General features: G+C 50.2%; 1 protein-coding gene across 1 annotated transcript; it reads right to left on the bottom strand.

Moving 5' to 3' along the window:
• Positions 1-254: 254 nt before the first annotated feature.
• On the bottom strand, positions 255-7,718 carry PSP-II (porcine seminal protein II). Its single transcript, NM_213836.1, is given in 5 exon segments — positions 255-512; positions 1,208-1,395; positions 3,856-3,991; positions 5,014-5,043; positions 7,668-7,718. Coding segments are annotated over 5 exon segments (414 nt in total). The 5' UTR covers positions 7,714-7,718; the 3' UTR covers positions 255-498.
• Between the last annotated feature and the right edge of the window lie 6,490 nt (positions 7,719-14,208).

The following is a 14,208-nucleotide window of genomic DNA, read 5'->3' as shown; positions in this document are numbered from 1 at the left end:
GTGTGTGTGTGTGTGTGTGTGTGTGTGTGTGTGTGTGTGTGTAGAGGTTTTCCTTGGGCAGGTGAGGGAAAGAGTAAATAGGCAGCATCTCTGCCCCAAGAGGGGCCTCAAATAAGTGAGACGCCCTCTGACTCTGGAGACCTTCGGAGGGGTTTCAACCACTCTCACTGATGCCTGAGCCTCCAACACTGTGAAATGAGGATTTTCAAAGTAAGCAAGTAAGTAAATAAATAAAACAACAAAAAACACAGGCTCAGATAAAGAGGCTTTATTCAAAATGATTACAGCAATATGAAATGATCTGGCAAGAATCAGAAGCTCAGGAAGAAGAAAATTTCCTTTGCATAGAAGAGACAGGATGCTGCAGGAAAAGCAGGATGGGAGAGCAGGTGTGATCAGACAGGTGACCTGGAGATGTCTCTCCTCGTGGTCAGTTGATTCCAGAAGAGTCTTTAAGGAAGGTTGTTTTCACTTGCTTGTCCACTCTTAGGCAGGAGGCTAATATTCGGATCCTGTGGTGAGGAGAGCAGCTTAACTAGAGTTAAGTCCCTTTAACAAGCATTTTCTTCCACTTTATAAGTGGGGAAAGGTTCAGCTAACATTAATAATATAAAAGAAATAATTTTGAGGGACTGTGTCTGCTTTGGCCCAGGTAATATACAGAGACACACAAACACACAAATACATATGCATGTATACACATGTATGTAGATTTGTGTGCATAAATATCTATATAACAAACTTCACATACACTTCCTATATATATATATATATGGTATATATACACATTCTGCTACATCTGTATATATCTGCTGTATATCCACATAGCTACAAAATATATACATTTTGTATACTAGACTCTGTGTTTTGCAACACTAAATAATTACATAAAGAATGTCTAAGATTTTATAATAAGATCAAAAAAAGGAAATTTTATATTTGGCAGGAATAGGGGACATAAGATGGAAAAGAAAAATTGTAAAAGTATTTTCCTAGCGTGTCTTCCCCACTCCAAGATCTGGGAAGCAGAGATGCTGGGGTAGAACTGGTGTCTGTTTCTGCCGAGGCTCACGGGTCACATGGACGTCCCCACCCAGGGACGATCAACCTTATTTCACATCATATAGGCAGCCGCACACCCAGCTCCCACACAGCCATGCAGGGACAGGGGAGGGGGCCACAAAAGGGGCCCTCCAATTCTACCTACCTGGTGAACTACCATAGAAATATATTAGAAATGGAGACGAGGAGTTGCCAGAAATTCTGTTGTACTTGATAGTCATCGTATTGGCCGTAGACAAAAAGACAATCGCTGCACCTGCACACAGCTTTCCATAGCTAGGGCCCGACAGCAAGCCATCAAAGACTTCCACGTACTCCTTCCCGCAGGCGAGGCTGGTGGGCAGAGGGAAAGGCAGCATCAGCGTTTGGGTTCCTGGTCCCTCCTGCAGGCAGCTGCCCCCTCCTGGGACTCGACACAGTCACACCCCTCTGCTCAGCAGACCTTCCAGGCCTGGTGCCTCCAGAGAAGGAGAGTCAGCCTTTGGAAGAGGGGACAGTCGCCCAGGACCCTCCCGCCTCCCCCTGAGGACTTGCCTCCACCTGGGCTTGCAGGGGACTCCCACATCCCCTGGGCAGCCCCACTTATGGCTCAGGGAAGCCCACGCAGGACACTGGGATCGAGAGTCACTGTCCCTCAGGCCACTTGAGTGTCACAACACAGCCCACCCCGTGGAGCGTTTCCTTGGGAAACAGCCACTGTGTCAGGTGGGGCCTCAGACATGACATGTGACACCACTGCTGGTTCCCCCCTGCATCCTGGGTACATGGGGACCAGCCCCCCAGCTTGGCCTCCAGGACCAGCAGAGGCGAGAGGGGCGTCCACCTCCACGTCCTTGGGCCAAGTGCACGTGGATTGTCACCCTCCTGCTCAGGCCTCCCGTCTCTCTCTCCTGCCCCTCAGACCTGACCCCAGCCTGTCATCCTCACTTAGCCACCAGCGTGTCCCCCACACAGGAGGGGCCTGGGCCTCTCTGGGCTAAAGCAGGACACGGCAGGGATGTCTCACCAGGTCACACTCTTGGCAGACTTTGTGCCACTTTGCTCTGGGACAGACTGATTCCTTCCTTGGAGCCAAGGATGGTCAGATCCAAAATCAGTCTTTGCAAAAGTCAAGGCACCAAAAAAAGAGGGGCAAATTTTCAGAATAACCCATCGCTTTGCCCCTTCTAGAAATGGTGATGCAGGAAATGCCTGACCCCCTCCCCCTGATGTGGTCTGGGGAGACGGTGTCAGCCCTGCTGTGAGGCAGCATCTCTAGTTGTCCTCATGCTGCCGAGCAGCCCCTGAGCCTGGTGGGGGTCCTGCCCTGTGGAAGGTCTGGAGGGGAAGGGTCTCAGTCACAAGATAAGATCACTCATCAGAGCCACTGCTGTGAGCTGTGTGTCACTCGGTCTGCCATTGATGGAAATGCGGCTCCCGCGTTAAAATCTGTGAAGACTAATCTGCTATAGAAATGCTGGAGGAGTTCCTGTCATGGCTCAGTGGTCAACGAATCCGACTAGGAACCATGAGGTTGCAGGTTTGATCCCTGGCCTTGCTCAGTGGGTTAAGGATCTGGCGATGCCGTGAGCTGTGGTGTGGGTTGCAGACACAGCTTGGATCTGGTGTTGCTGTGGCTGTGGCTACAGCTCCAATTCGACCCCTAGCCTGGGAACCTCCATATGCTGTGGGAGTGGCCCTAGAAAAGGCAAAAAGACAAAAAAAAAAAAAAAAAAGGAAGGAAGGAAGGAAGGAAGAAAGAAAGAAAGAAAGAAATGCTGGAACTATTGCTATCATGGAAAGTCCTTCTGTGGCCGTATCATTTCATTCACTCTTTTTTTCAATCCCTGGCCTGGGAACTCCCGTGTGTGCACGTGGAGCCAAAAAAATTAATATATACATACATACGTTAATTAATTATGGCAATATGGTATTGCCATATGGACTTTGCGATCTGGATTCACATGTATGTATGTGTACATATGTATCATTCACTCTTTCAACCACTTACTGTTCTTTCTGTCATTCATTCACTCATTAGTTAGAAAAATCGACCCCATTCTGGGAGAGTCAGAGACATGGGCAGGAGAGTATGCTGTGAATTCCACCCAGAGTTTGGCATGGGGTCATGAATGGGGACAAATCAGAGAGATCTGTCCTGTGGACAGAGTCAGAAACGGGGTATCAAGGAATTCCCACTGTGGCTCAGGGGTGACAAACCCCACTAGTATCCATGAGGACACAGGTTCGATCCCTGGCCTCGCTCAGTGTGTTAAGGAACAGGGGTTGCTGTGAGCTGTGGTGTAGGTCACAGATGCGGCTCAGACCCCATGGTGCTGTCACCTGGGAACTTCCACATGCTGCAAGTATGGCCTCAAAAAAGACCAACCAAAACATTAGAAGAAATGGGGTATCAGGTGTGATGGAAATATTTATCCTTGAGTGAAATCCTGAAATAGGAAATGAGGCCCTGAGCAGCTGGCAGGTGAGTCTGGAAGAGGTGGGGGATGATTCCAGGCCGAGGGGACCGTGGGAGCAAAGGCTCGGAGCTGCCCCACAGGGTGCTGGATCCTCAGCTCAGTGTGATGGCTCAGCTCAGGGGGTGGGTACAGAAGGAAAGGGTGATCCAGCGGTTTCATGAAAGGACGTGAAGGTCCATTTAAGAGGCGGGGGGCCATTGAAAGTTAGCAGGAGTCAGGATGTGTTTGGAGGTGTGTACTGGAAGCTTCAGAGGTGAACTGGAGATGGTGAAAAGGGACCCCTTCCCACAAAACTACAACCTCAGCCAAGAGAACTCACGTCCTGAGCACTCACTTGAGATACGGTATTGCCATTCGGACTTTCTGATCAGGTTTCATCAGGATGGTCCAGGTGCACAGATTCTTCTGCCTGTCAGTGTTGGAGATGCTTCCCGATGTGTCCTTGATGACGCGCCCACATTCATCAGGGCCTAAGACAGCAGAAGGCGTCAGGTGCGAGAAGCAGCACCAGGCGCATGAGAGACGGAGCTATCCGTGGGCCCTGCACCGTGAGTAATCTTGCTAAGTTCCCTATTTGCTCCATCACAACCCAGCAGCCATGGTCCAGGCGTGAGGAAGCACCAAAAGGCGGTTTGTATGATTTACTCTTTCAGAGATTTTAAAGGGACTCATACTCATCACTACAATTTATTTGCACAAGTGAAAAAAAGTAACACCTCTTCACCAAATCAATATCTATCATCAACAGTGTCTCCAATGGGAGGTGAGCCCATGGAGACAGAGCCCTCAGCCTGGCCCCCTGCAGGGCATCCTCCTGCAGCCTGAGAAAGAGCAGGAAGCGAGTCTCCTGCCTCAAAGGACCCTGACCTCTCAGAGCCGGAGCCCCACTCACTGTGGGGACCTGCACGGAGGGGCTGCAGCGCCTGCTCAGCGATGCCCCAGCTCACATCTGGGAGTGAGGAGACAGAGGGCACTGCCCCAGGCCTGGGGTCCCTGTGGAGCTCAGGCGCTGAGGGGCTCAGCCAGGCCTGGACCTGGGACCCCAGGTGCACCCCCACTCTGCCTCCTCCTGCCCCGACAGGAGACGCCCCCGCCCTCTGCCCCGACCCCTCACCATGACCCCTGTCCTCTCCCTCGAGGTCCCATTTCTGACCCTGAATGTGGTGCCGCCCCTCGGCCTCCTGAGTCCAGCCACTTGGGGGGCTCCCTCCCCCGTGACGCCTGCGCTGTGGAGACCAGGCTCCTTCTCCTTTCCCTCTGAGCTGCTGCTGGCTCGGGAGGGGGGCAGGTCGGGGTCTTCAGAGGCCTGGGGAGGTGGGCTTAGGGATGGTTAAGACCGAAGCAGACTGCTAGGTGGGGAAAACCACGGTCTTTTGGCCAAACGGGTTCCTGGTACATTGGATTCCCTTGTGGAGCAGCCGTGTGTGTTCCAGCTCCGAGCACATCTCTGTGTGAGGAGGGGACGTGGGGACGTAGCATTGTCAGCACTTACCATTGATCCGTGCAGTTGAAACCAGTGTGGCTGAAAGACACCAAAACAGAAAAACACCATGACAGCGGGCAGTTACAGACAAGTCAGATCAGAGAATGCAAAATGCACACCGCTGTGCAGAGGAGCTGAGCGCCAGGGATGGGGCTGAGCAGGAGGAGCCGTCACTGTCCTCATCCCGGGGACCGGCCTGGTCTCACAGGGGAAGGGTGGGCAGGGGGTCTTCCAAGACTCGCTCGTTCAGCTTGACGTCCTTGTTTCTCCAGTTCTTCCCAGTTTAAGGCTACCTTCCCTCTTGGAGCCAGAGTTGGAAAAGTCAGTGTTCTGGAAGGGACTGACTCATCCGCTTAGTCTAGGAACTTCTGGTCCCAGCACCAAAGGACCCTTTTCCCTAGAAACCTCAGACCTGGTCAAACCGTGAGTGTGGGTCAACACACTATGACCCAAATATTTCTTGTACATTCTCTAATAAGACCAGTGATGAATCTGAAGTTGGAGAAAACACATTGAAAAAAATTTTGAACTGATAAGAAATGAACCATCCTAATTTACAGAAGTTTTACTCTCTCAGGGACCTGGGTTAGGCGCTAAGGTCCAGGACTGTGAGCTCAATCACGCAGCCTCTAAGGGCTGACCTGCCCTGTGGCTTGTGTCCATGACATGACAAATGGGCACAGCCGAGCTCCGAGGCAGGTGGCCCTGGGACCTGTGGGCATGAGAGCTGGATGGCTCTACGTGAGTTTCCTCTTCCACAGCTTCAATCCCTTTATGTATAAAAGGGAAATAACACCACTAGCGAGAACAGTAGCAGCAAATGTTTCTTCGGGTTCTGGAGGATAATCCACACACCCAGGGCTCAGTGCCCAGCCCCGGGAGGCTCTCCACCACATTTGCCCGCCACTGGCAACTTTTCTTTTTTTTAGGCCTGCACCCATGGCATATGGGATTTACTGGGCTAGGGGATGAGTTGGAGCTGCAGCTGCCAGCCTATGCCACAGCCACAGTGACTTGAACCCACAACCTCATGGATGCTAGTCTGGTTCCTAACCTGCTGTGACACAACGGGAACTCCCACTGTCAATTTTTAAGATATTCTGTTTATTTCACAAACTAGATGATATTTCTTTCCTCAGTAAATAGAAATCCACAAATGCTCTGGAAACTATTTGACCACAAATGTCAACCACGACACTGGGAAACCATCTCCAGCTGCCCTTCCTGGACCCTGAGGTGGTGTCAGATTGGGGGGGTTGGGGGTGCCCACAAAAGAAACCACCCACACTGTCATATCCTCCATGTCCTCCAGCAGATCTAAATCAAGGTTCACCTGAAAGCGGGCTTCAAGTTCAAACCCTAAAACCTCGCCATTGCTTCAAGTGACATTTCTGGACCAGTGCCTCATCTGCAATGAACTCCTCGTGTCTAAATTTTAGGTCCAGGCCAGAAACACAGAGAACATGTTTCCCTTGAGAAGTTCAGGACATGTCCCCCCAAAATGTAGCACCTTTGCATAGTGATGATTTGAACTGAAGGTGCTTGAGGAATAGCAGGTGCAGGAAGGACTCTGATGGACCCACTGCTCCCTACAAGCTGCCCACAGACTTGCCCAGGAGAACGGCCCACCCTGTACCAGGGGGAGAGGCAGGTCCTCAGCCCACGAGCCTGGAATGGAGGCCGACAGGGACCTGAGCTCACACACTGACAGCCCGAACCTGCCCTTCCCCTCGGCCGCCCACGACTCCTGTCACCACCCACAGTCCTCTGCCTGAGGGGGGAGGACAGGGACAGGGAGGAGGAGGAGAGCCTGGGGAGGGGGCAGCCCCTGAGCTGAGTGCAAAGGGCAAAGGTGAGCGGGGGAGGGGGAGGAGGGAGGAGAGTGAGGACAGATGAGAAGAGGCGCCTGAGCAGAAAAGGGGGCAGAGGATGAGGGGGACAACTGCACAGAGAGCAGCAGGGAGCCGCAGACAGACGCTTCCCTGAAGAATGGGCACCCGTGCCCCTCCCAGCATCCACAATCAGAGCGGGTCTCCCTGGGGGGGTCCAGGCGGTCCCAGCGCCCAGCCCCCTGCAGGGGAGGGACTGTCCCTGTCAGCACAGCCTCAGCCCCTGCTGGGAGCTGCTGCTTCCCACTCCTCATTCCTCAGCATGTCTTGCTGCCAAGTCTCATCCTTGGGCAGAGGCAGAGCATGTCCACCTGTGGGGGGCTTCTCCAGGGCCCCGCTTCCCCCTCGGATGCCCCTGGCCCTCAGGTCAAGCCAGGGACCCCCTCCAGCACCCACACAGTCACCCCGCTGAGAACACCCCAAAGCCCAAGCCCCTCTGCTTCACTTCCTCATCCAGGTCTGGGCTGAGCCCTGGCTGCCCCCCAGGGCATCTTGGGACTTGTGCTAAGGCAGGAGGGAGGGGGCAGGGAGGGCAGGGAGCCCAGGGGAACCCAAGGACAGGGGGCCCAGAAAGGGTTTCCAAACCCAGGGTCATGGCCAGGCCGTTGGCCCCCTCCTCCCCACTCAGCATGAGGCAGGTGTCTTGTTGGAAGGGTGTGCCTTGCAGACTGTCACCCCCAGAGCTTCTGGGTCTGCACCAAGCACCCTGCACAGACCCCCTGAGCTGCAGAGGAAGCAGAGAGGGGCCAGGAGCAAGGGCGGGGCCCGCCTCACCTGTACTGAGCAGCAAGGCCCAGGGGATGGCGCTGCCCAGCTTCATCTCAGCAGCCTGGCCCTAGCCTCAGCAGTGAGCCTGGCCCTGGAGGCTGGGGCTATATAGCCCAGCCGCTGCAACCTGATCTCCTCCCTCCCCCTGGGGCCCAGGCCAGCAGGGCTGCAGGGGCTGAGGTGCTGGGGGCCTTGGCTTGCTCAGAGGGAGGGGTGCCTGCTCGTCACCCTGGCCTTTCTAGGACCTTCTCTTTTTTTTTTTCTCTCTCTTTTTTTTCCAGCTGCACCTGCGGCTCATGGAAGTTCCCAGGCTAGGGGTTTAATCAGAGCTACAGCTGCCAGCCTACGGCACAGCCATGGCAACACCGGATCTGAGCCACATCAATAACCTACCCCACAGCTTGTTGCAACACCAGATCCTTAACTCACTGAGCGAGGCCAGGGATCGAACCCTCATCCTTACAGACACTATGTTGGGTTCTTAACCCTCCCGAGCCGTGATATGAATTCCAGTTTCTTCTTTTCCTTTCTGCATTCCCTGGTCCTTGATGAAGGGTGACAGAATAATCACCGATGACGTGGAACTCCTGATGGGGAGCCCTCCTGCCTGGGGTTAGGCTACTTTCATCTCCATGAACGTGTATGAGTCTCACAACCCCTTCCAGGAAAGTGGAACGGAGAGCGGGAGACCAAGGAATGTGCCCAGAGTCACAGGGTGACAGTGTAGGAAGCAGGACGAGGTCTGAGCTCCTGGCTGCCTGGTGTCTCTGAGATCCATCCTGTGTCACTCAGGACAAAGTCACATAAAGAGCCCCCAGTCTGCTCCATGCGTGGGTCAGCAGTGGCAGGGCAGTGGCAGCGCACACCCCTGTGTGTGGGTGTGTCCACAAGGATGCCAGGTGTGTACTTGTCTCTATATATTGTATATTCTGATTCCAAGACCATGGGATTCAGTCCAAGGGCAGTGTCCTTGTTATAATAACTCAGCAGAAGGCCCCGTAGAAGACATATGTGCATTTTCTCAACTGGTTCCAAAGAGTATCCATATGGCTCAGATTTCTAGTAGGTGTTTACCCAGGTAAATAAAAATGTACATCCACACGGGAAGTTGTGCATAAATATTCACAGCAGCAGTACTCATAAGATCCAAACACTTTAAAAACACACATTTCCAACCACTGATGAATGGATAATTAAAACAAAGTCTGTCCATGCAATGGAAATCATTCGGCCATAAAAAGAAATGGCAGCCCAACTACCTACCAGGAACTGCCTACCAAGCAGAGGCCCCAAAACATATTCATACCCATTTTCCTGAAATTAAGGAATTCTATATTTTACTGAATTTACAAATTTCCTTACTGATAAATATGTAAGCTCTAATACCTAACTTTTAAAATGTGTATTTTCCCAGTTGCCAGGGGTCTTGCCTCTTTTTGTTTTTAGTCCAGATGAAGCTCTTTTTGAAATTCATGTTCGAGCATATTTTGGTTGATTTTCTATTACACTTACGTCACTCACCTTTCTCTAAGGCACAGGGGAGGACTTTCTGTCCTCTCCCTCCCACTTCTCTCTTACAGGGGCCCTCAGGTCCCCAGGGTAGAGCAGCCTCTCACCTCCTGCAGAACCAGGGAGGCCGCCCTCAGCCACCTGCTCCCTCAGGCCTCCTGCCTGATGACCGCAGGGGAGGCCGCTTGGGAGGTGTCCTCCTTCTCAAGGTCAATTCCACTTCGGCCCTTGAGCCCCCTGATTATTGCTACAATAAAATCAATAATGCCACCCCATTCTCCTCCATCCAGACTCCCTTTCCTGACCTTCCCAGATGCCCCTCACACTCCCTGCCCTCAGAACACCCCCTGCCCTGGTCTGGGGAGAGGACACGGGAGCTCCCCGTGGACGTAAATGCCCGGATGGAGCAGAGGCGGGGACCACGGGGGGAGGCAGCTCCTCATCTCACCCCCCCAGCCCAAGGAGCCTGCCTTCAGCTCCAGTGTGTCAGGGCCGCTGTCCCCCCAGCAGCGTCCAGGTGGGGAAGCGGGGGCTGCCTGGGGAGAAACCGAAAGGACAGTCCCTTTTCCAGGGGCCACTCGGGAATCAACGTCTGAGGGTCCTGAAGTCACCACACCCTCCTGAGGAAATGTCTGGGTTAACAGCAGCTTTAGAGCAGTTGTGTCCCTCAGATCTTTGTCCCCAAGTGTCCCAGCTGGTTTCTGAGGGCCCCAAACCAGCCTGGTCCCTTCCAGAGCCCCTCCTCTGTGGCGCCCCCTGCAGGGCTCTCCTCTCCTTCTCCGTGACAGCTGGGGGGGGCCCCGTCCTGGCCCCCAGGCCCCCCAGCGCCCTCCACCCCATCACAACCTGCCAGCTGCCCTCTGTCTAGACCGCCCGTGGACAGCATCCTCTGCCTCCAGCCCGGGCTTGGGGCTCAGGGAAGAGGCGCAGGGTCTGTGGGGCAGTTGGGAGCTGCCCCCCAGCCAGGACCCTCCTCGTTGCCAGAGACCCGCCATTTTCCCAGGCGCTCCTCCCCCTGCGTGTCCCCTGGGCCTTGGAGACGCTGAGCCCAGACCCAGCTCTGGGAAGGGGCCTCCGTGGTGGTGGAGGGGTGGTTGCCGCAGGAGGCTCCTGTCCTGGTGGGTGACACTGTAGGAATGGGCGTGTCCCCCCCATGGGCTGGGAAGGGACAGGGGAGGTGTGGCTGCAGGGGAGGGGGAGTGCTGTGCCCCCAGGTCCCCCACCTGATGGGAAGCCCCCCAGGGAGGCGGATCCAGAAGCAGGCGGGGCTGCCAGTGCAGAGTCCCTGGGCGATGCCACCCCGAAACCCCCCTTCCCGCCCCAGGAGTCCTCCCTGTGCTCCTGGTTTAAGGTGTTTGTGGGGGTTTGAGTGACTGCAGCACAAACATCCCCCCTTCCAGGGCCAGGAATCCCAGGACAGAAAGTGCTTCTAAGTTGCTAAAGAACAAGAAGAGTCTATTTTGTGTTCCAGCTCCACAAGCTGAGGGGACCTGCTACAGCTTTGCTTTTCTGTGGAGAAAGGGCTAAATGGCCAAAGCCTCCAATACCAGTGTTTACGACTGGTGATAGCCATTCGGTCCTGCTCTTGACATCAACGGATCGCTTCTGAAATCTCAACAGGAAAGATGTTTTGCTGGAGTATTTTTAATAGTTGAGTTTATGACATTAAACTTGTTTCCTCCCATGACCAGTGTCAAAGAGTTTGTTTACATCATCAACAGCAATTCAGTCGGGTTCAATCGAATCTTTTTTGTATCCTTTGAGATGTTAATATGAATTTCAGTGCTTATTCTATCAATCTGAGAAATTGCTTTAATAGATTTTCTGATTTTTGATTTATCTTTTCATCCTTAGTATAAATTCTTACTTTTTAAGAATATTTTTATACTACCAAATTCTGTTACAAAGTTCTGTCCTATTCTATTTTTTTTTTAATTTTTTCTTTTTAGGGCATAATGCATTTCCCAGGGCTAGGGGTCAAATCAGAGTTGCACCTGCCAGCCTACATCACAGCCACAGCAGTACTGGATCTGAGCCTCATCTGTGACCTACACTGTAGCTTGTGGCAACTCTCGATCCTTAACCCACTGAGCAAGGCCAGGGATCAAACCCACATCCTCATGGATATTAATCAAGTTCTTAACGCACCGAGCCACATTGGGAACTTCCTACTCTATCTGATCTTATTGTACATCTATATTCATAAACTAGATTGCCAAACATTTCTTTCCTGTACTGTTCTTGCCCAGTACTCATATCAGATTTTACTTATAGCAGATTATTCTAAATTTGTAAAATGAGTTGGGTGGCCTTTTTCCTTCTACTAAGATATTTTGAATAAGATAACAATGATTGAAGGCAGTGGTATTTCCTTGTAAAATTGTCTGGAACTATGGTCTTTTGGACCAGAAAACTTTTTTTTTTTTTTTCATTCTCTGGATCCGTGTCAGGGCATCTGTCAGCCTATTTTAATTTTAAGATCACTGTATTACCTTTTTTTCCTCTCCAGTTTTATCATAATAAAATTGGCATGCAGGACTGTTTTTATTTAAGGGGTACAGCAGAATGATTTTCCCTACATACATCATGAAATGACTCTCACAATAAGTTTGGTGAATACCCCTCAACTCATATAGATAACTAAATTAAAGACATAGGAACAATTTTTTTAAACTTATATTTATTTTAAAACTGGGAGTTTGAACCTTTGGACTTCCTTCATCCAATTCACCCTCCCCACACCCACTGCCTTTGGTAAACTTTAATCTGATTTATTTTTCAATGCGTTTGTTTGCGAGGCATAGCTAATGTATGATAAATGTAAGTTTCAGGTGTACAGCATAGCGATTCACAATTTTAAAGGGTGTATTTCATATGGAGTTATTATAAAATGTTGAGTATAGCCCCACGTTGTACTATATATCCTTGTAGCTTATGTATTTATGCATAACAGTTTCCACCCCCTAATCCATTACCCTTATCATGCTCTTTCCCCCTTTTCTCACCTCACTGGTAACCACTATTTTATTCTCTATCTCTGAGTCTGTTTCTTTCTTATTATGTACATTGGTTACTTTTATTCTTTTTTTTTTTTTTTTTTTTTTTGTCTTTTGTTGTTGTTGTTATTGTTGTTGTTGTTGCTATTTCTCGGGCCACTCCCGCGGCATTATTGTTGTTGCTATTTCTTGGGCCGCTCCCGCGGCATATGGAGGTTCCCAGGCTAGGGGTTGAATCGGAGCTGTAGCCACCGGCCTACGCCAGAGCCACAGCAACGCGGGATCCGAGCCGCGTCTGCAACCTACACCACAGCTCACGGCAACGCCGGATCGTTAACCCACTGAGCAAGGGCAGGGACCGAACCCGCAACCTCATGGTTCCTAGTCGGATTCGTTAACCACTGCGCCACGACGGGAACTCCGGTTACTTTTATTCTTGATTCTGCATTTAGAGATATCATAAACTATCTGTCTTTTTCTGTCTGACTTATTTCACTTAGCAGAATAATCTACAAGTCCATTTGTGTTGCTGCAAGTGACAAAAGTTCATTCTTTTTTATGACTGAGTAGTATTCCATTCATAGCTTCTTTAGCTACTCACCCGTTGAGGGACACTTAGTTTGCTTCCATATCTTGGCAATTATAAATAATGCTTCAATGAACATTGTACTGAATGTATCTTTGCCTTTAGTTTTTTGTAGGTTTAGGCAGAGTGATATACATACCCAGGAGTGGAATTGTTGAATTATTTAGTAGTTCTCTTTTTAGTTTCTTGAGAAATAGTTATACTGTTCCCCATAATGGCTGCCCCAATTTACATTCCCACCAACTGTATACGAGGATTTCCTTTTTTCTATATTCTTGTCAGCATTTGTTATTTGTTGTCTTTTTGCTGATAGTCATTCTGACAGGTGTGATGTGACATCTCTTGGGGGTTTTATTTGCATTTCTCCAATGATTAATGATGTTGAGCATCTTTTCCTTTGCCTGGTGGCAATCTGTGTGTCTTTGAAAAAATATCTATTCAGGTCTTCTGCCCACTTTTAAATCAGGTGGTTTGTTTTTTGATACGGAGTTGAATAAGTTGTTTATATATTTTAATTTTTCATTATTTTTGTCTTTTTAGGGCCACATCCATGGCTTATGGAAGCTCCCAGGCTATGGATCGAATCAGAGCTATAGCTGCTGGCCTAGCTTCTGCATGCTATAGGTGCAGCCAAAAAACAAACAAACAAAAACCCCAAATTAATATACAGAAATATGTTGCACTCATATACACTAACAACAAACTATCAGGGAAATTAAGAAAACAATCCTATTCACAATCATATTGAAAAGAATAAAATACCTAAGAATAAACCTCAAGTGGTAAAAGTCCTGTACTCAGAAAACGATGAGGCACTAATGAAAGAAACTGAAGACAACACAAATAGGTGGAAAAATATACCATGTTCATGGATTGGAAGCTCCTGAGCCAGGGATCAAACCCACAACACAGCAGCAACCCAAGTCATAGCAGTGACAATGCCAGATCCTTCACCAGCTGAGCCACCAGGGAACTCCTGTACATTAATTTTGTACCCTGAAACTTTACTAAATTCATTGATGAGTTCTAGTGTTACTTGGATGGAGTCTTTAGATTTTCTATGCACACTATGATGTCATCTAGAAAGAATGACAGTTTTACTTTTTCCCTTCCAATTTCGTTTCCTTTTTTTTTTTTTTTTTTTTTTTTTTTTTTTTTGTCTTTTTGCCATTTCTTAGGCTGCTCCCGTGGCATATGGAGTTTCCCAGGCTAGGGGTTGAATTGGAGCTGTAGCTGCTGGCCTACACCAGAGCCACAGCAATGCGGGATCCGAGTTGAGTCTGTAATCCACACTACAGCTCATGGCAATGCCAGATCCTTAACCCACTGAGCAAGGTCAGGGATCGAACCCGCAACCTCATGGTTCCTAGTCAGATTTGTTAACCACTGTGTCATAATGGGAACTCCAATTTGGTTTCCTTTTATGTATGTTTCTTGTCTGATTGGTGTGGCTAGG

The sequence above is a fragment of the Sus scrofa genome, chromosome 14 (assembly GCF_054392235.1).
Source record: "Sus scrofa isolate SSC_HxYL_T2T_F1_AM1 chromosome 14, Sscrofa_HxYL_maternal_Yorkshire_Landrace_v2.0, whole genome shotgun sequence".
NCBI classification, from domain to species: domain Eukaryota; kingdom Metazoa; phylum Chordata; class Mammalia; order Artiodactyla; family Suidae; genus Sus; species Sus scrofa.
Note: the sequence above shows the minus strand (reverse complement) of the source record. Positions and strands in the feature narration are given on the sequence as shown.